Below are 26,107 nucleotides of genomic sequence, written 5' to 3'. Positions count from 1 at the left end.
AGCCTTTGCCCTCCGCCTCCCTGTCACCTGACCCAGCCCCTTGGTCTCACTGGAGGCCGAGCAGAGAGTGGAGCATGCTGGGAGGTGGCTTGACACAGTGGCAGGTGCACGGCCAGGTCACGGCCCTGCTGCCTTGCTGCAGTGGCTCGTGCCCTTGGCCGAGTCCCTTCCCCAGATGTCACTCCTCATCCCGCGGTCTCACAGTCCTGTGGCAGAGGGCCTGGTGCTGAGAAGGGCACCAGCATGAGCCTGTCTCCTGATCGTCCCCTCGATGACTCATGTCCTCCCTCTGCCTGCCTTCCCTGCGGTTCTGCACTTGCAGTCGTGGGTGCGAACTCCCCCCGAGTTGTTCATCTTGGTTACGTGGCCTCCGTATCTGGCGCCTCACAGCGAAGGCTGCATGTTGTTACGGCCTGTGTTTCCCCCCAGTGTCCGTGCTCTCAGCTAGACTAAACATTTCACTGAATTGTGGACAGTATCAGAAAAATGTTTTTAAGCGTACAGAAGAGAGTACAAAGGGGACGGCCTGAGGCGCAGGTCCCGGAGTCCTGCCCGTGAGCCCCGACGGCGCAGCATCTTCCCAGTGCTGGAGCTGGTCGTCTTCGCAGGGTGTCGTTGGGTCGCGAGAGCTGAGGGAACTGGGATCCCGTCTGCGTTTAGACCGTACTTCTGTGTTAATGTTGTCACGTACTGAAGTGTGGAAGTGCGCGTCTTACCTTCTTGAAAACCACTTCTTTATTCCCAGTGCGTAGGGAAATCGAGACTCTTAATGAACGTTTAGCCGTTGAAGGACAAGCGGTCGACGGGGCGGAACTGAGCAAGGGCCAGCTCAAGACGAAAGGTAAGGATGAGCGCTCACGAAAGGCTTGTCCCACAGAATATACCCGAGTGGTGCCTCCGTGTGGCTCACGATATTCTTGAGTGAGTTTGTGTGCGCACGTGTGCCTGTGTAGTGAGTCCTCAGCGGCAACAACAAATACTGTGCTGTAACCTCCAAGGACCACATTAGCTTTCTTTTTTCAAATTCTTCAATACTCAAGGTGCTACCTAATAAGATAGAAGAAACTGTAAAAGTATAGGGGGGAAGACATTTCAAAGCATGTGGGTCAAACTGAGTCTTAAGATAGTGATATTTTCAAAATTAAACAAATGAGTTTATTCAGCTGTTCTTCAAAAAAAGAGGATTGTCCTGCACGTTCGCTGTAGGGGAAGTATGGACGTTAACGAGGGACTCGGACTGATGGGCGGTGTGCAGTGGCCGGGACTCGGGCCCTGCGGTCCCGAGGAGGGGAGGGGGCGCCGGGAGGCCGGGCTTCCTGTTGTGGCCGTCGCCTGGCCCTGACGCCAGCGCGGATGGACCCTCGGCGCGGGGTGGGGGGGGGCGCGGTGTCAGTGTTTTCCTGTGTGGAAGCACAGATGGTGTTTGCTGTCCCTAGTCTGTCCCTGCTCTGACACTCTGGGGCCCTGTGCTTGTACGACGTCCCTGACTGTCCTTCTCTGCGTCCGCAGCGAGCCACAGCACCAGCCAGCTGTCGCAGAAGCTGAAGACCACGTACAAGGCCTCCACCAGCAAGGTACGCCGGGCGCTGGCCCTCGGGCCGCTCCTGTGGTGTTTGAGGTGTGCAGACGTGTACCTGAAGCTACGTATGTTCCAGTCGGGAACGTGTAACAGACAAGGAGGAACTTCTGCTGTTCAGAGAAATTGCATTTTGCAGGGAGTATCATGAGTGTGTTAAGTGGCCACGGCCTCTGGACACCTGGACTCTGCTCTGCCCAGGTCCCTCCTGAGAGTCAGATGTTGCGTGTAAGTAAAGAGATTGTCTTTTTCAGGAAAGAGACATTTTGTGTTGTTGTGTGGCTTGATGCAGAGGCTCTAATCTGGAGAACGGGACAGGTGGGGAGCGGTGAAGATTCTCGTGAGTCCCGTTTCCCCGGTAGCCTCGCCTTCTCGCGCATTTTCTAAGAATCATCCAGAAGGGAAGGTCTGTCTGCAAGGCACGCAGGGACAGTTGGGGTAGTTTGCGTTTTTAAACGTTACCTTGTTCTGACCGTCTTAAAGTGGCAGAGATTGAATCATTTGGAAATAAGTTTATCTGGGAGGGAGGACTGCTGCTGCCAGGGAATATTCTGAAGTAATTTTGTGTGCATCTCTATTTTGGGAGTATTCTGGACATACAAAAGATAAGTTAATTATTTAACCGTAATAAAGGGACATTCTTTCTGCTAAACCTGAGGGAAAAGCTGAAGTTTGTGCTGTGCTATGGTAGCATGAAGAGGCCTTGTTAACTTCCTGTGTTTCCGGTTTGTTGCGTTGAGCCTGAAGTCCCTGAGCGAGCCCTCCACAGGACCCTGACCGCAGTTAGCAGACCAGATGGTCTTGTGGCCGCTTCTGCTTATTTGAGAATTTTTAGTACTTCTTTGTTATAAAAAATAGGAATATTGATTATTTTCTTGTTTCCTTTGATAACTCTAGAGTTTAAGTGGTGAATTAAAAATTTTTTTATTATGCATTATTTAGCTTATACTTAGTAGTTTTTAAGTTTTTAAATAAATTAACGTTAAAGTATTTTGCAAAACGTGTCGTAAGATTATGTTTTTCCTCACCTAACTTCTTGGTGTATCATCTCGACTTACGTCGTTTATTCCAGTGGGACAGCTTATGTACACAGCACATGGTCTCAGGACTCGGAAACCTTCGAGCATTTCTGAAGTAGATGAAAGGCGTGTATAAAGTTAGCCCCTGCTAGCAGGAGTGAAAAACGAGATTTGGGCCAGGGGAAGGATATGTATTATTATAATATTCTGCTTAAAGAAAAATGTATTTAAACATATTTAAAGCCCCCATCATTTTAGATCCTACAAATCCATACCTGTGTACTATTAAGAAACATGTAATTAATGATCTTTATTGTGTGCATTAGAGAATAATACTGAAAGATGTCATCTGAAAATTGAAGAAACACTCTGATAGCAGAGTGTGTTGGGGTCCGTGCCGCAGCGTGTGTTCTCGGTGGGAGCGCTGCGTGTGTGTGCGGCGCGGAGGTGGCGAGCCGGAAGCAGCGTTGCTCGCCTCCTCGCCCGGCCTGCCGGCCAGCCGTGTGTCCGGTGCCGGTGCCCCCTCGTGCGCTCAGCAGGCGGAAGAGAGCTTCCCTTCCTGGGTGCCTGAGGATGGACGGCGCGTGTCTGTCGCGGGGCGGGGCGTGCCCGTCCAGTGCAGTCACTGTAGGGAAGCTTGTGTTTTTAGAAAAGTAACTCTGTCATTGTGAAAAACCCCTTTCCGGTTCTGTTGAAGTACTTTAGATTATATCTTAAATTAAAACGGTCACTAGGATGACAGGTGTAAGCATCACTTCATTCTGCTTTTCTGTCGGGAATGTTCACTACATGACCTGGTCTTTTTTTTTTTTTTTTTTAAGATTTTATTTATTTATTTGTCCGAGAGAGAGCGAGCGAGAGCGAGCACAGGCAGGCAGAGAGGCAGACAGAGTCAGAGGGAGAAGCAGGCTCCCTGCGGAGCAAGGAGCCCGCTGTGGGACTCGATCCCAGGACCCTGGGACCATGACCTGAGCCGAAGGCAGCTGCTTAACCCACTGAGCCACCCAGGCGCCCCATGACCTGGTCTTTTGTGGGGCCTCTTCCTGTCGTGACGCGGTTAGGAGTTCTCAGAACAGAGAACCGATAGGTATTCAAGTGCGGTGGGCATTTGGAAGCCGCACAGGGAATGACTTGTCACAGCGTTCGTGGGCTGCCTTTGTCCGTTTCTGAACTCGACCAGAAGGAGTCGGGGTCGGTGTGTCTTGAGCAGGGACCTTCGGTTCTTCCGTGCGTGAGTCTGGCGAGGAGCGGGCCTCCAGGAGCACTCGTCTCCGGACAGCAACGTCTGGGAGAGGTGGCAGGAGGCTCCCCACGTACCGTGGCCCAGGCTGTGCGCGTTCTACGGCAGTCCCTCCTGCGGGTTCCGTTGCTGGACATCCGATTGGCACCTCACGCCAGCCAGAGCACTTTTGCTTGTCGTGGAGGGACAGTTTCGCTAGTTTGGGTGGGATGGCAGCTTCCAGAAGGGGAAAGAAGACGACGGGCTTGCATTGAGCAAATCCTCTTGTAAAATTCAAACCCACTTAGATGTATTTCTGCCGGAAGAGTCCGTGTTTGTTAAACACGTTGTTTTAGTTGTTCCTGGCGTCTGAGGACGGTTTGAGGGTTTGCCCCTAAATCGATGTACCAGTGGCTTGTGTTGTACTGTCTTTGTTCTAAGAATGAACTTAGATTCATTTTCAGGGCTTCGCTAAATCAGTGTTCAAAAAAGCTGTTTAATCCCGTTTTCTCTTTCACTTGATTTTATGGTTTCGTCATTCTGATTAATCTTCATTATTCTGCTTTGCTTAAAAGCTGAAAAGCCATTTTATCTAGGAATAGTTTATAAACCAAACTCTGAAGAGCTGTGTTCAGTTGGTCTCTTTCTCACACCCTTCGTGTTTCCCTGGTACGAGGAGGTGGGATCTGTCGGCTGTGTGGATCGCGCAGGCCGGTGCCTCGCTCTCCTGGGCACCCCGTGCTTCCGCGGGCTGTCCCGTGGACCGTGAGCCGCCCGCCCGGGGCCTGCCGGCGCGCTGGGTGCGTCTCTGCGGCGTCGGCACTGCGCACGCGCTCGGTCTGGGGCAGTGTCGTCCTTGGACTCCTCCCCACCTGGGCTCTTGCCCCTGATAATACATGGTTGGGGTAAATGACTAGAAATGGGGAAAAAATGAAGGTTCCCCAAAAATAAAAGTGGTTTTAAGGAAGTGGGTATACTCTCTTGACTTTCATGTCCTGGTAGTTCTTTTTTGTTTTTTGTTTTTCAAAGAATTTGGAAATTCGACTGATGGTTTGGATTTGTGGAAGAGACTTGCAGTGCATAAGCAGACCCTTCTCTCTCCTGCGGGAGGACACACCATGCTTTGTGGGAGTGTGGCGTCCTTCCGAGGCCTTAGGGCGGCCTTCGTTCTACCGTGTGACCCCAGCTGGAAGGATGCTGCCGTTTGTGCTTCATCGTGTTCCCTTTGTGCTTTAAATATCCTGTTCAGGGACTTGTGCCATTCAAGACCTCTTTTTCTGTTGTACCTTTTTTAAACTTAAAATCATTCAGTCACTAAGCTGTCTGTAATACTTCTTCCCATCATGGTCTTAGATTGTCTCCAGCTTCAAGACCACCACGTCGAGGGCCGTGTGCCAGCTCGTGAAAGAATACATTGGCCACAGGGATGGCATCTGGGACGTCAGCGTGGCAAGGACACAGCCCGTGGTGCTGGGCACCGCGTCTGCCGGTGAGTCCGCAGGGAGTCCCTCTACTTGCTGGGTGTGGCGGCCGGTGCAGACCAGGGACCTGCCAGTGTTGGTAGCTGAGTTGGCCCTGGCAGTGGACAGGAGGCCAAGCAGGCACTGACACGGAAGCACTAGGCCCCTCCGTGCCCCGTTGGGCCTTGCTGCTGTGATGTGAGGCTGCTGGCCTGGTGAGCGGACGCGGGCTCTGGGACCGGCCGCCGCGCCAGGAGTCGCTGTTCGCAGCAGCGTAGGCAGCATGTCTTACACAGACTGGGTATTTTTCTGATTGGCTTTTGTGTTACTCACAGTCGAGTGCACATCTGCTTCAACTGTGAGGCATAGGGGGCTCGTTCCAGGATTCAGGCAGAAGCTGGGCTGCTGGCAGCCCAGTGTGTCTGTCGGGGCAGGCATCTGAGAGCCCTTTTATCTCATTAAAGGAGGAATATTTTTTGAAAGCTGTCCAAGGTGCATAACCTGACACCCTTTCAGATAAAAATTGCTGAAGTTAAAAATGGTGCTCACTTGTTGAAAATGACTACCAGCTTGTGAGAAGTTACTTACTAGGTCCTGCTTTTTAAAGTAGAAGTAGAAGATGTTGCCGCAGTTAGACCTGTGAAGAAATTCTCTTTCTTGTTTAGAATTATGTTCACACGTGAGCACCCCAGCATGTTCTGGAAATTACAAATAAAAAGAAAGAAAGGGTCCTTTGCTGGTCTCAAAAATCTTGTTTGGATCACCGGCACTTATTTTCCAGATTTCCTGTTATGTAAGAGGAAAGGTCCAAAGGAATATTTTTATTTTTTTTAAAGATTTTTATTTATTTGACAGAGAGAAATCACAAGTAGGCAGAGAGGCAGACAGAGAGAGAGGGGGGAAGCAGGCTCCCTGCTGAGCAGAGAGCCCGATGCGGGACTCGATCCCAGGACCCTGAGATCATGACCTGAGCCGAAGGCAGCGGCTTAACCCACTGAGCCACCCAGGCGCCCCCAAAGGAATATTTTTATCTCAGGTACTTGTAACTGGATTTGGATTTGCATTTCAGTGCCGTGTGATGCCCTGGAAAGTTTTGATTCAACAGAACAGTGGACCTTTCACCTGAGGACTCAGGCGAGATGCCATCCATGTGATAGCGCCCTGGGGTCCAGGTCCCTGGGTTTCCGTTCGCCACTTCCCCTGACCTCGGACAGGTCACCAGCTTCTGTCTCCTTGGAAATGTTTTCTTTCATCAGTTGAACTACAGACCAGGACAGAGTTGCAGGAGATACTAGTGATGGCGTCATCTCTCACTTTTATTGAAAAGACCGTAAAAGCAGGGATGGGTCGATTACTCTGGTGTTTTTGGATCTTGCAGATCACACGGCTCTGCTGTGGAGCATAGAGACAGGGAGGTGCCTCGTCAAGTACTCAGGCCACGTGGGGTCAGGTGAGCAGCACCGGGGGGGCGGTGTCTCCTGAGGGGCGCTGCGCTGACCTGCCTGCGGGCCATGCGCGCTTGTGGGCAGTCGGGGCCATGCTGCCTGCGTGGCGGGGCCTCGTCGGGGGACAGCGTGCGCGCAGGAGTTGTCTGCGTCTTTGTTACCGTTGCCTAGACAGCCGCGTGTCAGTGGATTTGGAGCGGAGATGCCACCTTGGTCAGAGACCGTGTGTGCATTTCAGAGGTTCCCTTTCAGGGAGCTGCTTCATGTGCGTTGTGTGCAGTAGGGCCCGGGAGGGCTGCCGTCTGACCCTGGGCTTCTGCCTGCGGGTGATGGCTTGGTGACCTCAGCAGCTCTGCCCTGTCCCTGAGCTGTACCCGCGCCGGCTGCTGTTTTTTTTTATTCTTCTTTTCTTTTTTTTTTAAGATTTTATGTATTTATTTGACAGACAGAGATCACAAGTAGGCGGAGAGGCAGGCAGCGAGACAGGGGGAAGCCGGCTCCCTGCTGAGCAGAGAGCCCGATGCGGGGCTCGATCCCAGGACCCTGAGATCATGACCCGAGCCAAAGGCAGAGGCTTTAACTCCTGAGCCACCCAGGCGCCCCTGCTGTTCTGACCGCATCTTGCCCACTTCCCTCTGGGCCTTCTTCCTGGAAGCCCTTCGGGGTTCCTTCTTCCTGGCCTGGCCCCTCCCCCCCATCAGGCCGCCTCCCGTCTCCCTGTCCCCTCACCAGCCGCTGCCGCTGCCCTCCCCTCACGGACCTGTGCCGACGGTGCCTGCCTTCCATGCCCGTGGCCGGGTGCGCCCCAGCTGCAGACTTGGGCGAAGCCCTGCTGCCAGTGGAGGCCTTTGTCTGGTCCTGTCTGGGCTGTGACCCACAGTCTTAACTACTCTCTCGGGGTCTCCTTCCCTCAGGTGTCCCCACTGCCTCGTCCTGCCTCTCCGCACGTGCCTGTCTTCCCCGCAGCGTGCATCTTCTGTCTCCACAGGGCAGTGCCCGGGCTGCGCAGACGTTCTCAAGTGAGCGTGGCTGTAGCCTGTGTTCTTGGTCAGACACCTCCATGTCGCCTAGAAATGAAGTGGGTGCTGGGCAGCCTGTGTAAAAGAGGAACCCTTCTTACTCCTTTTCACTTCTCCAGCAGCGTTCCGTGTTCTTCTTTTTTCTTCCTTTTTTCTCGATAGCCTGTCCTACCATTTGAGTTGCTGAGTTTTAGACAAGGGGTTCTTGCTGAGGCAGTGAGGACCCACCCCCTTGCCCCGCAGCGTGACTGGGCACTGTTGTCCCCAGCTCGCGGCTGCGGCGCAGTCTTGCTCAGATCCAGGTGTGGCGACACGGCCGGCCACATGCGTGCGCTCCTTGCGCTTGCCTGGCTTTCATCCGGCCCGGCTTCTGTGTCTCTCCCAAACCCACCCCGTGCTCCGCCCCCGTGTGACCGTCCTCTCCTGCGGCCAGACGCGGCGCGGCGTCTCTGTTCTTTGCTGTCGCTCTCATTCCTTCCGCAGGGTGTCCCCTCCGGCCAGGTGGCTGTGATGCCCTGCTTGTTGGGGACTGCCCCGTGCATGTTCCTGCCGCGTCCTATAGCTGGCACGTGGAGTGCGGTGCGGTCGGGTGGTGGGAGGGGGGCGCTGGCGGGCCTGGCCTTCCCGTCTCCCGCGGGTGCTGTCCTCCAGGACGCCATCTGTGTAGCGCTTGTGTCCCGGCTTTGGCTTTTCCCACTAGGCGGTGCTCTGATCCCATGGGGACGGTCCCTTTATCCTAAAGGGTGGGGTTCTGCTGCCTCGGGGTTTCTCATCCAAGTGACTCACTACAGGTGGTTTGACCTATGTCTGCCCTGGCTCCTTCCTCTCGCATCACCTAGACCTGGTACCCTCCTGTGCATCGGCCCTTCTGCCTCGAGGGTCCCATGCGGAGCTTCACAGCTGCCCCTGCTGCAGGCCCCCCACCCCGGCAGACCTCCCGTGCCGGAGACGGTGCTTTCTCTCACGTGGCGGTCTCTCTCACAGCTCGGTTAGGTGCACAAACGACGGGCAGATCAGGTGTCTGAAGCTCGTCGTGAAGGAAGCTTGTCTCTGCTCCCGCTGTGGCCGCCATGAGTGGGGTCGGCTGCGGGTCTGTGGGCCGCTGGCAGGGCGCACTGTCCGTCTCCGCGCGAGCTGTGGGCTGCTGACTGTCTGGCAGGGGACGACGTCGCTGCAGCCCGCCGTCTGCCGGGGGCACCCCGGCACACCTCCAGTCCGGCCCCCACTCAGTGGCACTGTCCCCGTGGTAAGGTCAGTGGTCAGGTGTCACTTTATTGGGCCTGCGTGAACCCTGCTGATGGCTGGCCAGCACTGCGGCCGTGAGGAGTCACCGAGCGCCCACCGTGTGCCAAGTGCCCGGCTGAGCACCCGGTCCGCGTTCCTGCATGCACCTCACGGGGCCCTTGAGGGCGGTGGTGTCCGTGCTTCCTGTGCCCCTGAGAAGGTGCTCAAGGGCACCTCATGGTGCAAAATAACGCTGGTCCTACCCGGTGCTCCTTCCTGGGAGTGTTAGGGCTCTTTTAGGCATTGTTTATGCTTTGCTGTTTGTAGGGAGGTCCGTTTCCATGAGCTCTTCCCATGTTTACCTGTCATTTAGAGTTCATAGTGAAAGACTCTTCTAGCATTTTCCAGTTCCTCAGAAAAGTAGAATTCCAGGGGCTTCGCTGCCAGAATCCTCCTGAAAGCACTTGCAAAGTTGCCTGAAACTTCCTGTGTGTTCGGTGTGCGCTGTGTGTCTCCCACGTGTGGGTGTGAGGGCTGGCTGCCCTGCGTGCCCTGACTCAGGTCAGCTCTGTGTTGGGTCGCCGGGGAGCTGCTGTCCTCATTCTCCCCGGGAGAGCTCGGCAGCGAGCAGCGAGGTCCCAGCAGCCAGGCTGCAGCCTCTGCACGCTCCAGCTGCTGTCGCGCGGCCACGCTTTTGGGACGAGGGAGGGCTGCCCTTCCCTCTACTCTGGCTCCCATCCCATAAAGGAGCACTGCCTGGGGAGACCTTGCGTGGATCCCCATAACCGGAGAAGGAAACTGTCCACATTGATCTGACTCTCCCCGAGCTGGCCTGGCCTTATCTTCTCTGTTTCTGGGGCCTCCTGGAATGGGACAGGAGGGAGGGGGCCTGATGAGGTGGGCCCGATTGGGCCCGGTGGGCTGGGCTGTCAGTCATGTCCCTACTATGTTTTGTTTCTGTCGTCGTGTTTTTCTTATCATCCCGATTTATTTTTAACTCTAGGTGGCTTCCTTATCTATAAAAAGTGGTAGATTGTAATTTTCTTCTGTGTGTATTACACTTTGGCAGTGTGATAGTTGATGCGCAGTTGTGTTTCCATTTTTCTCTAGTCTCCTAGTATGTATTCACAGCTTAATTAAATGGGAGGATCTAATATTGAACAGTTACAGTTCTTTTAATTTTTAAAGTTACTTTGTAATATTTAGGTGTGATAAATATTGATATGTTTTTATTTTAAACTTTTTGTAATATTTTTATTTTGCAGTAAATTCTATAAAGTTTCATCCATCAGAGCAGTTGGCTCTTACTGGTACGTAGATTTTTTTTCTTTATTGAGCAGAGTTATTGATAATCTTGAAATAGCTGTGGTTGTCCTTTTCTCGTCCGCACCTCGTACCAAAGTCAGATGCTCACTGGTAGCCGTTTTATGGAATACTTGAGGAATGCGGAAGGAAAAACATGTCTAGTAGAACCTTTGCCAGCCGTAACGGACTGCCGGTTAGATGAGCTGGACTGTCCCGTGAGATTGCGGGTGCCCCACCGTGAGGTCGCCGTGCAGAGCACGTGCTGGTCGCTAGCCTCCCTCTCACACAGGTGTTTCTCGGCAGACTGACCTGCTTCTCTCCGGCCCTGTCATTGCTGCCGAGCTCCTCATCCGGCGCGCGCCTGAAACAGACGGGAAAGTAGTAGCCCCAGGTCATGGCTCCCTGTGCGGCCAGTGTTTTCAGGCCTTTCTGGGTAGCGCTCCTTGGCCCTGGGGGCGTGGGTTTGCCATACTTTTATGTTGGACTGAGGAGTTTTCCTATGAAATTGTCCAGCACCTGTAGACTTCTGTGATTTTGGGGGACCCTGACCGTAATCTTGAAGGATAGATGTTTAGCAAGTGGAGGTCAGTGAGCTTTTTATTTTGGTAAAGGACCAGACATCCATGCTGTCACGGTCCGTGGCTATGGGCAGTAAGCCTTTTTCTCACAGTGGGTTGCTGCTTGGCTTTGGCCCATGGGCCAGATTTCGCTGACCCTGGGATAGAGGACGAAAGTGAGCAGGACGCGGTGGGAAAGTCCATTCGAGCGCGCTCTGTGAACCGACGGGCTAGCACAGCAGCCCGCTGATGCCTGAGTAAACAGCGGGGAGGACTTGCCACCTTCTGCAGTGCTTTGGTGTGTGACTGTGAAGAGGGCGGGCGGAGGGAGACCAGTGACAAGCAGAGGTGCGGTGCGCAGGAGACGAAGACGTTCTCAGAAGGGCTGACGGAAGCTGAAGCAGAGCACGGAGCGCGCTGGAGGGGGGCGGGCGGGGCGAGGCTAGGAGGGCTGAGGCTCTGGCCGTGAGCTTACTTGATGCGGCGAGAAACGTGCTACCGTCCACACGTGGCCCCTTGGGGGACCTTCTGCAGCCACAGAGAGGAGTGGGATTCAGGCAGGCGCTCTGTGAGGGCGCGTGTAGACGCCCATCGGGCACGTCTGTGGGCCTGTGTGTGCCCTTCACCGTTCTCTGTCTGGTCCCCAGTCCGAGCGGCACCTCGCCCGCTTGGCTGGTGAGAGTGAGGGCTGAGCACTCGCAGGGGCCCGGCAGGCTGTGAGCCCGTCCGTGCGGGGTGGAGGGGAGCACTTTCACGTGGGGCTCGCTTTGCTAAAGGGCCTTGGAACTGCCAGGGTCGTGAGTTGGAGGGTCGTTGGGTTCCAGTTGACTTAGGTTGGATAAATGGAGAATAAAATCTGTTTGTACATTTTGCCTGAACCTTCACAGCTTTTTACCCTAAAATGAAAGAGGGGGTATTTTAATCACTGTCTTAATTTGATGCCTTTAGTCTCTTGGCAGTGGTATCATGTAGTCTCCAAAGTGGCTTTGGGATCGCTGATTGACAGAGCCTAGCGGAAAGCACGTTTCACACCTGCTGTGCACTGTGGGTAATTGTCCCCTCATTTCTGCCCTCAGCCTCTGGAGACCAGACTGCCCACATCTGGAGTTACGCTGTACAGCTGCCGACACCCCAGCCCGTTGCCGACACTACTGTAAGCAGCACCTTTACTTACCCTGAAAGCGCGACATGGGGTATGTCAGTAGGGTTCTGGACATGTGCAGTTTAGGATAAATTTATAATGTCTTACAGACTGGATGTGTGTGATCCCTCCCCTTTCCCCCTATCCCGTAGTTTGAAGCCCTCATCCCCCAGCGTGGCTGTATCTGGAGATGGGCCTCTACAGAAGTAATAAGGTCCTGAGGCCGGGCCCTGATCCCAGAGGATTAGTGTCCTTGCAGACGCCACCCAGCTCGTGTGTGTTTCCTCTCCTTGCACGTGCCCAGGAGAGGCCGTGGGGGGCGGCGTGACGAGCCGGGAAGGCCTGGCCCGAAACCAGATTGGCCGCCCCTTGGGCATGGCCACCCCGTCTCGGTGTTTCGCTCTGCAGGCAGAACAGACCGAGACAGGGTCGAAAATGATGTGCCCGCCTTTTCGCATGTGGTGTTCTCACTGCCCTTTCCACTGGCCATTAATGTTTAAGAATTGTAGGGTCCGTCCTGTTTCTAAATAGTTCATGTATCTGGGACGACTCATTTGTCCTTCACTGAGGTGAACCGTGCCTGTCGTCCTCCCGTGGGTGGGGTTGTAACGTAGGTAACGAGAGGTTGCACGGAGAGGAAGGATGAGTGGGTTTAAACCACGAAGCCTTCGATGACCTTTGTCCTGTCAGGTGCAGCTGTTCCCCTCAGCCCAGCACCCGTGTTTGTCGTCCTGCGGAGACCACCTCCCTAGTTTCCTCTGCAGGGCAGGGCTCTGCCGTCCGGTCTGCCCGCGCCAGTAGCCTGTCCCAGGGGCGCGCACGCGGGTGCAGTCGCGTCGGGCAGCCGAGCGTAGCAGAGCCGTAGCTGTCGGGGGGGCGGCGGGCACCCTGCGCTTGGGGTGCTTCCACCATTGAACACTCCTTCCTTTCTTTTCTTATTGTGTTTTTTAAAGATGCCCTTACTGCTTTGAGAGAGTGTGCACGTGTGTGCCCGCGAGCGGGGGAAGGGCTGAGGGAGAGGGAGAAGCAGACTCCCTGCCGAGTGTGGAGCCTGATGTGGGACTCCGTCCCAGGACTCTGGGATCATGACTTGAGCCAAAGGCAGGTGCTTAACCCACCGAGCCCCCCACTGCCAGGTGCCCCATATGTTTTCTCTTTTTCATTTGGAGCAGGGAGTTTCACTTGGCATCCAGCACATTGATAGATATTGGGGTGGTGTAGCGGAAACGGTTTTAGATGACCTGTTAATCAGTGTGTGGCCCTGGTTGTGTGATGCTGATTTAACCTGGTGAGTGGCCTAATTTTCTTCTTCGGGAGTGAAAATTGAGGCACGTTACGTAAGTGGCTTCCAGGAGCCGTTCCTGCCCAGAAGCCCTGATTCAGTGAGTGAGTCAGGGATCTCTTGGTTCTGGAGCTGCTGGTGCTCAGGAGACGACTTCGTGTGCTGCTGACGGTGCCGGACATCCCGTCCCAAGGCTGCTGGCCGTGAAAGTGGCTCAGTGAGTTCTACGTCATCCCCAAGACATCGGCAGAAATCACATAGCTCTCAGCCTCCATCCCTGCCTCTGGCCACATTAGTGTTAAAGATCTTACAGTTACTCATGAATAGGGTTTAGCACATTTGCATTTTAAAATCTCTTAGTTCCTTGTGTAATTTGGAAAAATGACCTGTCAAGGTTCTGACCGTGATCTTTCCAGCATGGATCCTGCTGGCTAGAGCTTTCTGAAGCGGGAGCTCCAGGCCACTCTTCTGAGATCCGCAGTCTCTCCCCTGGACTTGCGCTGAGGACATCCCTGTGTTCACGCTTACTGGTCGCTTTTCCTTCCAGATACTCGGGGAATGGCCCAGTGGGTGCACCACTGCAGGGCTGGGTAACTGCACCAAACCGTCAGGACATTTGGCGTGGTCTTTGACGTGTCTCTTCTTCCCTCCCTGTCTTCCCCTTCCATGGTTTCCCTGAGCCTGTGACATCCTCCTGCTTCTGCTTCTCACACGGGTCTTGGGTGGACTCCCTCTGTCTGCAGGATACCCTTTCCGTAACACCCACCCGGAGATCTCTCTCGAGCCGTGGCCCTACCCAGGACCCCTCTTCTGCACCTGCGCGAGGCCCTGCCCAGACCAGCCTGCCTGCTGGGGGCAGGGAGGGTCGGGAAGCTCCTCCAGAGCGGCCGTGGGAGCTCAGAAGCCTCGTGGCCCAGGAGCTGGTGTTGCCTGGTGGAAAGCCCCGAGTTGGGGCGTCCCCGTGCAGGGTTTGCAGTGACCGTGTTGCTGCTCCTGTCCGGGCGCGGTCGCCGGTCCGGGTCGTTTCACCTTCAGCAGGTCACGCTCCTGGGACCCGTGTGCACACTGAGGGGCGGGTGCTCCGAGCCCCAGCGGTCTTCTTCTGTCTCAGGCCTGGCTGCTCCCGTTGTCTTCTCTCTGTGCGATGTCAGGAGCCGGCTCTCGGGACTGGCCCTTGTCACCTGGATGAGTCCTTTGCCAGTCCCTGGCCTTAGTTTGTGACTCTGCCTAGATGCTCTTGCTGGGCTGCCTCTGCAGGTCCGCTCCGCCCTTCTGGGTGCTCCCCACCCGCCTGCCTCGGCGCCCTCCCCTTTGCTTCCTAGTCTGTGGTGCGCTTTGAAATCGGTCACTCTGCGTGGTTACATACGGCTGACTCTCCTGCGAGACTGTGGGTCCCTGTCTCCCTGGAGAAACCCCCCCCATGGTTCCACCAGGCTTTTCCTCGGTCGCTGCTCCAGACCTGTGAGTGCCTTGAGCAGGGCACCCCCGCCCGCTGCCTGAGTTGGCAATCTTTTCTGATTGCAACAGGTTATTGACTTTCAATTACATTATATTACATTCCTACTAATATTCAGTGAAAACTTAAAATCATTTTATTTGCCATTTTATTGGTTAGTGGAATGGACTGTAGCTCATTTGATGTCCTAGTGGCCTTAGTTTTTTCTTCTAATACTTGGTCAGGGGTTGTAGCCAAGGAGGGAATTGTACAGCTGGTAAATAGTGAGCTCCAGTTACACACCAGGTGTGTGCCGGGCCTGGTCACGATGAGGGCCGAGTCCAGAAAGTCGGAGGACAGCGGTGTGATTATGTAGCCGGGCTAGAAAAGACCAGATTCTCAGGGAATTCTTCTCTGCTCTCACCGTCAGCAGCAGGTCTGTGGCGAAGACGAAGTGGAGTGCTCTGATAAAGACGAGCCGGACGTGGACGCGGACGTGTCCAGTGACTGTCCTACCATCCGAGTGCCGCTGACGTCTCTTAAGAGCCACCAGGGAGTGGTCATAGCCGCTGACTGGCTGGTTGGGGGGAAGCAGGCGGTGACGGCCTCCTGGGACAGAACGGCCAACCTGTTCGACGTGGAGACGGCGGAGCTTGTTCACGCTCTGACAGGTACTTGCGGCCACGCGTGCTTGAGCGACGTGCCTGCATTTGTGTCTCGCCTTGCGAATGATTTCTTGTCCAGAGTGCTTTGTAGTTCTCATGGTGCTCAGGTTATGATTTTTCAGGGATCCTTTCTGAATCACAGAGCTGTTTGTTAAGCTCATCTTATCTGTAGGGGATTTAATTATAGCACGTATATCCAGATATTTGAAAAAAAGTTGGTCTGTTAGCTCACTGTTGCTTTGTAGCAGATTTCCAGAAAATTCGTGTCTTAATAACAGGAACTCATAATTTCATGGTTTTCCTACCTAGGAGTTCTGGGCGTGTGCTCTCTGGCCCTCGTGGGTGAGGTGGTGTTTATTGCCTGGGGCTGTGGTCTCATCTGAGGGTCAGGGTCTGTCCTCTCACTTACTGTTGTTGGAAGGGTTCATTTTGGTGTGGCCCATGGCTGAGGTCCCCATATGGCTGAGCTCCGTATTTTCTTGCTACCTGTCAGCTGGGGACTGCTCTTAGCATCCAAGGGGTGCCCTCAGGTCCCTCACTGCCCCCACCAGAGGTATTTCCCCACCTAGCTGTTTGCTCTCTCTCCAGCTTACTGGAGAGCGTCTCTTCCAAAGGGCCCGCCTGATTATGTCAGGCCACCAGGACAGTTCCTTTGATGAACTTAAAGCCACCTGGTTTGGAGGGCTAGGTGACATCTGCAAAATCTGTTTTGCCTTTCGATGTACCGAGCTCCCCAGAGTGATATCTCGTCACATCTGCAGGTTCCGCCCAAACTCAAGGGAAGGTATCCAGGGTGGGTACGCCAGGGATGGGGGTCACCGGGACATCTTAGAATTATGCCCACCTCAGATGTTTTTGCAGATGTGTCAGTAAGTGAATGTCCTCATGGAGTGTTCAAGATTGTAGTTTACTGAGGGCTCCCCGTGTCATATTATTAGAAGTTACTCTGGAAGCGAAGAATTAAGACCATGTGTTCACGTCCTCAGCCTGCTGAGGAGATTTGCCGGAGCTTCTAACCGTCCGGATCGGACGTGGGTTACACTCACACTCCTTTCCTGATCCCTGTAAACGCATGGACGAGAGGACGTGCAGAGCCTGAGGGAAAACCGGTCCCACCACGGGCTTTCGTGCTATTTTTAAATGATTTCTTACTTTTGCTTCCTATATTCACTTTTACAGTGAGCGTTAGCAGTAGAGACGTAAAGACTTGTTTGATTCTTGTGTCACTCTGACTGTCCCTGCAGGTGGGTGATCTTGCATTTTTGTCGTCTTTGGTTGTAGGGCATGACCAGGAGCTAACGCATTGTTGCACACACCCCACCCAGCGGCTTGTGGTGACCTCCTCCCGGGACACGACTTTCCGTCTTTGGGATTTCAGGGACCCTTCAATCCACTCCGTGAATGTCTTCCAGGGCCATACGGAGTGAGTCACAGTCATTTAGAGATCTTTCTTTATTCGTGAAAAAGGTTTTGGGGGTGGATGTTAAAACTTAATTCTTATCTTAATTTACAGCTCCTCTGTCTTCCAAAATGGCTGCTCTTTTCCTAAACATTTAGCTCCATTTGTGTATTTGTAAGAATTTAGAAGACAGAGTCACTGGAATTCCCACAAAGCATTGGATGCGGGTAGAATGGGGGCAGGGGGGAGATGGGGAAATACTCTAGGGTTGGTGGCACTCACGTCCTCTGCGGAGAGGGCCCGAGCAGAGCTGGGGAGGAGACATGCACGCATGTGCATGTACACACACACACGCACACACACACACAGAGCCATAGACACAGATGCACACGCGCACACTCACAGGAACACATGCACACACACCACACACTAACTCACCCCCACATGCACACATGCACGGCTCTCACATACTTGAACTCACACTCACACGCACACACTCACGTGCACACACTCTCACACATTCTCACACACGTGCCCACGCGCCGGCCCTCCTCTTGTAGTTCCTCCCCCTGCTTGGCATCTTTTGGGCAGCTCAGGCATAACCATGTCTTAGCGGAGTTCTCATTTCCTTCCAAAAACTTTTCTCCTGGTCTGACGACTCCTGGTAAATGACGCGAGCCTCTTTCCAGTTACTCGTCCCTCAGATGTCCCCGGTTCCCCGCTGTGCCCCATCCACTCCAAGAGCAGGACTCCTGACTGAGTCTTGTCACCTGTGCCCCATGCCACCGTGGCCCCTGCACGCTGTCCCCTGGACCGGACCGTGCCTGTTCCTCTCTGGCCGTGTGCGTCCAGCTGGAGCTTCTGCACGTCCAGAAAAGCTCCTGCGTGCTCAGTAAACACTTCTTAACGAATACTTGCTTATTTGGCTGCTTGAGAATATGGATTTTCTTCATTTTTTCATATGATGCAGTAAATAAGTCTGTTTTATGTGTTAACATTGGAATACTACAGTTTAATGTTCAGAATTTCTGAAATGTTCACAAGGAAACGTGGACAGAGATTTTTAAGAGGCTCGAGATTGGAGAAGAAGTGGTGTCTTGCACCCGGGGTGCGCGGCGGTGTCAGGGGGTGTCTGTGTTCTAAGAGCTGCCACAGTTCACTGGCGGGGAGTTGTGGCCACCAGTTGGAGTTACCATAGCTCCGGGACGGAAGGCGGCTGGCTCTCCCTGGTTTATCTGGGGCCGTGCTGCCGCCTGGCCGCAGGGCAGCTCTTGCCGTGCCCCTGCTATTGCGGGTCTTGGTCCCGTGGGCTGTCCTCTGGACCATGGAGGGGACGGCTTCCAGTCAGCCTCGCCGGGATGACACGGAGTGGGCAGCAGTGGGATCGGGGGTGCCAGGAGCAGCTGCCCTTCACCTGCATGTAGGATGTGGTTGCTCTGGGCCCAGAGGACAGGAGGAGCCCTGTGCCGGCACTGGTGTGCACGGTGAGCCGGGCCCCCCGCACGCACGGCCCTGCGCAGAGCCTGTGCTTGGCTTCTCCCTGGGGCTCTATCTGGAAGAGTTTCAAGCGTCAGTGCAATGGAAGGGAGGAGGGCAGCAGGCGTCCTGCTTGGCACGTCTGTGTGGTTTGGGTGTAGTTTTGCAGCTGGGGGTCTGTGAAGTAGTGGCTGTTGTTGGAGAGGGGCACTTGCGGGAACGTAGCTGGTTGTGAAGGCTTGTTCTTCTCACGGCATCGGGGTGCACCTGTGTCTGTCCCTGGGCCTCGCACCCGCGTGCCCCAAGGTAGGCGGTGCTTCCGTTCCGCGGAGCTGAGGACGTGGGCTGTTGGGCACACAGAGAAGACGCATACGAGGGCTGCTCTCGCTCTCCTGCCCGAGTTAGCACGGGCGAGCACCTTTGTTGACCTGGAGTCACAGAGATAAGAAAACGTTCTCCCTTTGGTGATTTCCTGTGGTAAGGGTCGGAGAAGGGGAGGTTTTACCTTCTCTTAAGCCCTTGGGAATTGGCCTGGCCTGGTGGGCTTGTTGGCCATGCCTGCGGCCCGAGCCTCTGCTCCGTTCCCTCGGTCGTGGGCACATGCGGTGTGGAGAGGCCCCTGCCTGGTGAGCCCCCACACTGCGGGGGCAGCCGGCGGGGCCGCAGCCCGTGTGAGCCCTGCTGGACGCCTGCCTGTGTTCGACGCCCTGAGCGCCTGCAGATCGTCGCAGTTTGGAAAAGCAGGAGGTGAGACATGGAGGGGGCTTCTAGGTGAGCCTCTTCTTCGTACCTGTTGCTTTCTTGTCTCTGGCGTGGGTTCTCTTGGTTTGAGCCCATAGGACAAATAAATCCTACGGAATACGGTACTGGTGCAGGGGATACCAGCGTGTGCCCACGCAGGGACGTGCTGTCACCTAAACACGGGAGCCCGAGTCCCAGCTACGTGCATGGGAGCGGCTGATTTTGACTGTGTGTTCGGTGTAGCCGCTCACCTGGGATGTTCTGAGTTCAGCTCCTCGAGTACACGGGGTCTCCTGACTCCCCTCAGACCTTTGGTCCCTCTGAACGGATGTCCCCGCTGCACCTGTTCCTTCCCACTGGCCACAGCTGTCGTCACGGACCCAAGGCCACCTTCCCGATATCCGGCAGTGCCCCCCACCGTAGGAAATAAGTCACACGGTTCTCTCCAGAGCAGTCTCCTGGTCGGGGAGGTAACTCTTGGTTTTCCAGGGTGCTTTTCTTGAATTGTTTCGGCCCATTTCTTTCCCGAACATGAGAAGCACAGCTCCGATGAGGGCGTTTCTGGTCCTTACCTGGTGTCACCGGAAGAGCTGTAGGCCTAGTGGTCCTTTCGTGGGTCGTGGCTGTAGCAGAGGCAGCGTTTCTTAAAACTACGTGACCACGTAGTTGTTTGGTTTTGTTGTGATGTGGGACACACTATGCAAAACTTACTCTCTTAGGGCATGTTTTGGTCTATAGGAACTAATCATATGTTCTAAAGTGAAGTTCTGTTAGAATCTGTTGTTTTGTAATGTGAGTAATTCACTTATTTGTCCAGTTTTGAATTTCTGTATGTTGGGTTTTCTTTTCTTTTTTTCAAAGATTTATTTGAAAGAAGAGAGTGCAGGAGAGGGGAGGGGGAGAGGGAGAAGCCGACTCTCCGCTGAGCAGGGAGCTGAGCAGGGAGCCGGACGCAGGGCTCCATCCGGGACCCTGGGATCGTGACCTAGCCGAGGGCACATGCTTCACCGGCTGAGCCCCCGGATGCCCTGTATGTTGGGTTTTCTTTTCTTTTTTTTAAGATTTTTATTTATATGACAGAGAGAGATCACAAGTAGGCAGAGAGAGAGGGAAGCAGGCTCCCCACTGAGCAGAGATCCCGATGCGGGGCTCGATCCCAGGACCCTGGGATCATGACCTGAGCCAAAGGCAGAGGCTTTAACCCACTGAGCCACCCAGGCGCCCCTGTTGGGTTTTCTTAAGGCAGAAGGTAACTGTTACAGGTTTCAAGATTATTGACTTAGTTTTATAATTTGATTTCTCCGGGATCTGGGAGAGAGAGACTTTTTCCTGTTCATGTTACCTGTTACCCTTGTGCTGCTCTGTGGATTCTGTGCTTTTTAGCAAAAGAAGTCTGCTTGGGCAGCTGTGTGGCTGGGACTCGGGGCCTCGCTGCCGGAGGGGTGCTCCGAGTCCCGTGACGGTGGATTTTAGATGCTTTTTGTGTCACAGGTGCTCTTCCCAGTAGCAGGACCGAGAAACTGTTGCGTGCGCCGCTCTTGGAAAGAATAGGAGTGGTTAACTGAAGTGTTTCGGAATGTCCGGCCGTGTGTCTTTATGTGTTTGCGTCGTCTTCTTCAGGAGCTGGAACGGAAGTCCAGTGCTTTTCGTCTGAAATCAGCTAAACCCTTCCATGTTTGTGTGCGTCCCCCGACAGTGCGCTCAGTCTCGTGCCGTGAGTGACAGCCGGCCCGGCCCTCCTCGTCCACTGGTGTGTGCTCTGCGGGGTGGGGCGTCCCGCCGGCCCCGGCCCGACGCTGGCCCGTGGGCCGTGCGCGCACAGACGTTCTGCAGGCGGCGTGGATGGTTCTGGAGCTCACCTCAAGGTTCGGCCGCTGACTGTCCTTGGAAGGGGCGTGAGCGCTGCCTGTGGGGAGCGCCCTCTGACCGCAGGCCCGGCCTCCTCCCTCCCGGCACTGCCGCTTCTCTGCGCGTCTTGGCGGAGGCCCCCCTTCTTCTTCGTTTTTGTTTTGTTTTGTTCCAGTTGCTATAAAAAGGGACTGACAGTCGAGGCAGTCACTGGTCATTAAGCTTCCTCTGTGGGTGGCCAATGACTTCAGTCTGTGCCCAGCTGACAGGATCCATAAGTGCAAATAAGCTCTGGCAGTGAAGAAACCGGGAAATTGGCTCAACATGGGCGAAATATCTGAGAACGCGAAGTTGTTTTTTTCCTGTTTTGCTTTAATCTTCCCACGTGATTATAACTTTATCCCCCAATGTGAAATGTAGTGTCGTCTTCTAAAGAAGATAAAATCCCACATCTAACCAAACAAAATAAAAAAAAAGTCACATGAAAAATGATAATGCTTGCTTTAAAGCTAAAACATTTTTGTATGCTTTTGTTTCCAAATACTGGGAAAGATCTTTAGTACCGAATACCAGATTCTAGGCCACGTTTGTATGAGTTTTTGGTCATGCAGTTAGCAGTTGTCTTCATGCTTCAGAAGAGAAAGCATTTCGGCAGCACGACTTTTTAACTGCGCGCTTGGCTGCTAAGTGTCGAGTTCTGTGCTCGGCCAGCGACTCCGGTGGTGTGCAGGCCCTCGGTGGGGGTGTCCGGGGCTGTCTGCTGGTGGGGCCCCCACTCTGGGCGCAGGGTTTCGGTGGACTGCGTTTGGTTGATAAGTCCGTTCTTCTTGGCGATGGCCCGGGAGCCCTTGTCTGTGAGGACGAGGAGGGGGTGTGTTGTACCGCGCTTTCTTCCCGGGACGGGACAGCTCCAGAAGGGCCCCTGGGGTAGGAGTGACCGTTGAGGAAGGAGGGGGCCTGTCGCGGCCCACAGCAGCTGGATGCTCATGGAGCCTAACCTCCTTTCACGTTTACCCTCCCTGCCAGGTGCCTTCTTTTTACTTAGACGGTTTGAAAATGATTTAGAGAAGATGAGCGAGTCCTGTAAGGCCTGGTTGGTCGATGGCTAAGGTTACGGGAAGCCGAGGTCAGGAGAGACTAAGGATACCCCAGTACTTGCGGACCCAGTGGCCGTGTTCAGTCGTGGTTTTGGACGTGTCCCTTGTGTTTCAGCGCCTGCGTCGTCGGGGCGCCGTGGGAGCGCGCGGAGAGCTGAGCGTGGCCGGCAGCTGGACCCGCTGGGGGAAGCTCTGCACCTCCCGTTCGCAGCCCAGGCTGTGCTTTTCCTGTAACTGCGGCCGTTTCCCGGGCGTCGCCGAGTCCCCACAGAGATCCTGCGGCCGCCCCGGGTCGGCACCTGCTCCTCCGGCCTCTAACCTGGGTTCTGGGGACTCAGGATTCCACTTAACAGGCCCCTCATGATACATTTGAAAGTTGCTTCCAATTCAGCCTCCAGTTTTGAAAAGTGAGAGGGACTTAATATTTACTCTTCCAAACTTTCCCATTTCAGAAGGGCTAATGGGAACTTAGGAAAGTGCGGACTTCAGGAGACGCGCGCCCCGAGGGGACCTGAAGAACCGTCCGGCTGTTCACACGGCGTGAGCACCTCCTCCCCGCGCTGGTGCCCGCTCGCTAGACGGACCTGACACGTGTGTGGGCCCGCCGGCCGGGGTGGGCGGAAGGCCCTGCCGCGGTGGGCAGCGAGCGGCGTGGGGCGGGAGGCAGAGCTTGCTTCTAGAAGAGGCCGTGCGCGTGGCCCGTACGCGGCCCCCTGGCTGCAGGTGCCTGGCCCGGGTGGGCCTCACGGCGGCCGCTCAGCAGCTGCGTCTGCCAGCGCCCGGCCGTGCTGCGGGAGCCGCGGGGGCAGGTGCTGCTCCTGGAGCCAAGTGACGCTCCGTTTGCCGTCAAGCCTCAGAGGCTCCTCCGAGGGCGCTCTCCCAGAGCCCTCAAGGACCAGAACTTTCTAAAAAGACTATTTTCGGGTCACGTGCGTACGGAGAGGGACTTTGGATGCTCTCTGCAGCCTCCTGCGTGCTCTGGAGCCGCACAGCGAGCCGCACGCTGGTGCTTGGTCCGGGCACTGCGGGGCCGCGCGTCCGTTCTTGTTGCAGAGCCCGTGGGGCGGAGAGCGGGTACTTAACCCGGGGAGTGCAGGCTCCGGCTGTTTCCCACCCTGTCTGATGACGCGTCCCTGCGCAGAAGGCTGGGGAGCAGCACATGCCGACTGCTTGGACCAGTGGGCATGACCGACACAGGCCATGTGGGGGATGGGTTGCCGTCAGCGTGGCCGGGGTCAGCTGCCCAGGGGCCAGCGTGGAGCGCGCAGACTTGGGTATGAATCGAACACTGTCCAGGGCGTTATTGTGATGACCGTCCGTGGAATTCCGTGTGTGAGGGCAGGCTGGCCGTGAGACGTAACGCTGTGGAGACGGTGCCCACGATGGCGATCGTCTCCTACCCCCCCCCCCAACCATTGGGCTCCTGGGCTCCTTGCCTGACACACAGGACAGGGCACTGGGACTTGCAGTCCTGGACAGCTGCTAGCTCTGGCTGTGCCCCACAGGTCTGAACCTTTGCTCAAGGGAGTCCGGTAAACCAAAGGAACAGACGTGCTTTCCTGTTGCATGTGTGGTAGCCCCCCAGCCCGTGACTGTAACCGCTCACGTCCCACAATGCGTCCCACAGAGAAAGGTGGCTGCGACCCTGGTCCAGGGCAGCGCCTGTCCTGTGGGGCCTGTAGCACCGGGACCCTGGAGAGACTGTCCTCAGGTGACCAGGTAATGGAGGTGCCTGCGCTTGGCTCTCTGCTACGTGACTAAGGAGGTGCGGGGAGTTGGGAGCTTGTGACAGTGGCTGACTCTGGCCTTTCAGCGTGGCCGGGGTTTCCCCTCGCGGTCCGTGCTTGGGTGTCGGAGCTGTGGGTGCTCCCTGGTGCCGTTTCCTGCCCCTTCGGGCTCCTTCAGTGCGCAAGGCAGAAGTCGGGTTAAAGGACACCTGTTAGTCAGAGAGGCTGGGGTGAGTGTGGTTCTGGCTGTTTCACACACATGGGCACACACGACCCATGCAGCCGGCGTCCCTGAGCGCTGGCACATCCGTGTGCACATACCTGCATGTCCCACACGTCATCCTCCACGTGGCCCACACCACTTCGGCCGGGCGTGCTGACCCTCCCAGATTGGAAGCACACTTGTGCGCAGTCCTTGGGCCACGAGGGCCCTTGGGCACCGGCTGTCCAGTGTTTAGGGGGCATTACCCCCATGCGGGTGTGAGGGACATCCAGGCCACCCTCTCCTGTAACTGGTGAAGAAGAGGGGCCTTCCCATGCGTGTGGTCGCCGCAGGCCCACGGTTGGGCTCACTGTGGTCTGGGGTGTCTTCAGGAAAGCACCAGGGATCTTTCTTTGATGTGGTGGTTTTTGGCTTAGGTCATGTGTTTGAGAGTAAAAAATCTTATGGCTCCTAATACATTTCCGACTTTAACTTTCCTGATTATTCTGGTGAATAGGGTTTCTGTATATCCTGTTACTTTCAAAGCTAATGCCAAATTATTCCTTTTGGAAGATTTAAATTAAATGATTCCTTTTAAATTATTCATTTCCTAGTTTTTATACACAGAGTCGCATGACAGTGATATTGGGGCATTGGCTGTGAATTGATTAGCACGTGACCAGCGAAGTTATATCCAGAAACCAAGGGAATGAACAGTTAGCCTATTAAAACCTGGGGGAACTTATTCCTTACCTAATTTAAATTTGGCCACAGTTGTTGATATAATTACAAATGTTTGAAACTTACTCGTGGTTGGCTGTTAACACTGTTTAAGAACAGTGAACGAGGGCGCCTGGGTGGCTCAGTCCGCTGGGTGTCTGCCTTCGGCTCAGGTCATGATCTCAGGGTCCTGGGGTGGAGCCGTGCGGCAGGCTCTCTGCTCAGTGGGGAGCCTGCTTCTGCCTGTGTGACTTGTTCGAATGTTTTTATCTTACGCCCTGCTTTTGTGAGAGTAGCCGTCGGGCAGTATCAGAAATGGGTTTAGTTTGGGGAAGTTTTCGTTTTCTCCTCTAGACGCCAGGATCTGAAGACGCCGGCGCCTGTGCGCTGTCCGCGCCCTGGGAGCCACGCGGGGCGGCAGGGCCGGGGCGAGTGCGCTCTCCGGGACCCTCCGTGTGTGCGCGGCTGCCTGGAGACGTGCCTCCTCGGTTGTTACTGTAGCTGATGACGCGCACTGGGGAGTGGTGGCTGGAGAGGAGTGGGCCCTGTGGCGACGTCCTACCCTGATGTGGTCCCCACCGCGTCTTCCGCGCAGGCGTGTGGATGCGCCTGGCCTGCTGGTCCGAGAGCCGCGCTGTGGATCGTGCCGGCAGGGTTGGGCCACAGACGTGCTGAACGTGGCCGTGTCCTTGCCGGATCCACGGGCCGCACTGACCTCCTGGATGCGGTTTTCCGAGGGGCTGGGGTGTGTGTGCGGGGCGGGGGAGGCTGCTGCCGGGTGGGCTCTGTCCGGAGGGCTTGCTCCGCCGCTCTGTTCTTCGGGTGCGGACGCAGGGCTTGTTCGTGGGGAGCGACATCTGGAAACTGAGGACCGGGGAGCTCTGCGGGCCGTCTCTGCCACGGGGCCCAGAAAGCGCCCTGCCTGGCATCTCCTGCATCCGGTTTCTTCTGAGCTGTGAAATTCCGGCAGATTGTTATGCAAAGCAGTTTCGAGTCTGCGTGACTGGGAAGACAGCTGTTCCTCCTAATGAGGAGGCCGGCCAGCGGTACAGTCTCTCCGTTGGCGGAGGCCCGCGGAGGAGGCGGAATGTTCCAGATCGGGCGGTGGTGTGCGGCGAGAAGGTGCCGCGCTGTCAGCTGAAAGCACACGCTCGGCTGCGCTCGGCGACAAGATGGATGAGGCGGCCGGCGTCGGGCAGAGTCTGAGGCTTTCCGGTGAGCGGCCGTGGCGCAGCCGCCTCCCCGTGGGACCCGAGTCTGAGGGCGCCTTTGGAGCGATTGCCCCTCGCCAGCTTCTCCCTTTGATGCCCTACAATACCTGTCAGGATCGTGATTTATTAAAAACCTAATGTCTTTCAGCTTTTCATTAACATAAGGTGAGGCGGTCTGTTGCGGAGCTCAGCAGAGCGTTCACAACCCCCTGAGGACGCGAGTCTGCGGGGAAGGCCCGGGCGTCTGCACGGCCCTGTCTGTCGTTGAAGTCTTCGGGCTTGCGGTGGCCTCTGCGCCCGACATGGCGCACCCGTCTCCAGGCCGGCCCTGAAGCCGCT

At 55.4% G+C, this 26,107-nt stretch overlaps 1 protein-coding gene across 6 annotated transcripts in view; it reads left to right on the top strand.

Moving 5' to 3' along the window:
• The window catches only part of WDR37 (WD repeat domain 37), a 47,448-nt gene that overhangs the window by 13,531 nt on the left and 7,810 nt on the right, over positions 1-26,107 (top strand). For 5 of the 6 annotated variants that reach the window (XM_044228562.1, XM_044228559.1, XM_044228561.1 and 2 more), the window contains 8 exons: positions 746-841; positions 1,510-1,574; positions 5,168-5,303; positions 6,653-6,724; positions 10,228-10,272; positions 11,901-11,977; positions 15,113-15,353; positions 16,629-16,770. In XM_044228562.1, the coding sequence (XP_044084497.1) occupies positions 746-841; positions 1,510-1,574; positions 5,168-5,303; positions 6,653-6,724; positions 10,228-10,272; positions 11,901-11,977; positions 15,113-15,353; positions 16,629-16,770 (874 nt within the window). The remainder of the gene's footprint in view (positions 1-745; positions 842-1,509; positions 1,575-5,167; positions 5,304-6,652; positions 6,725-10,227; positions 10,273-11,900; positions 11,978-15,112; positions 15,354-16,628; positions 16,771-26,107) is intronic. The other variant, XM_044228563.1, reaches the window with a different exon arrangement.

This window comes from Neovison vison, chromosome 12, assembly GCF_020171115.1.
Source record: "Neovison vison isolate M4711 chromosome 12, ASM_NN_V1, whole genome shotgun sequence".
Classification (NCBI taxonomy): domain Eukaryota; kingdom Metazoa; phylum Chordata; class Mammalia; order Carnivora; family Mustelidae; genus Neogale; species Neogale vison.
The sequence above is the reverse complement of the archived record's forward strand: the minus strand, read 5'-3'. Positions and strand labels throughout refer to the sequence as shown.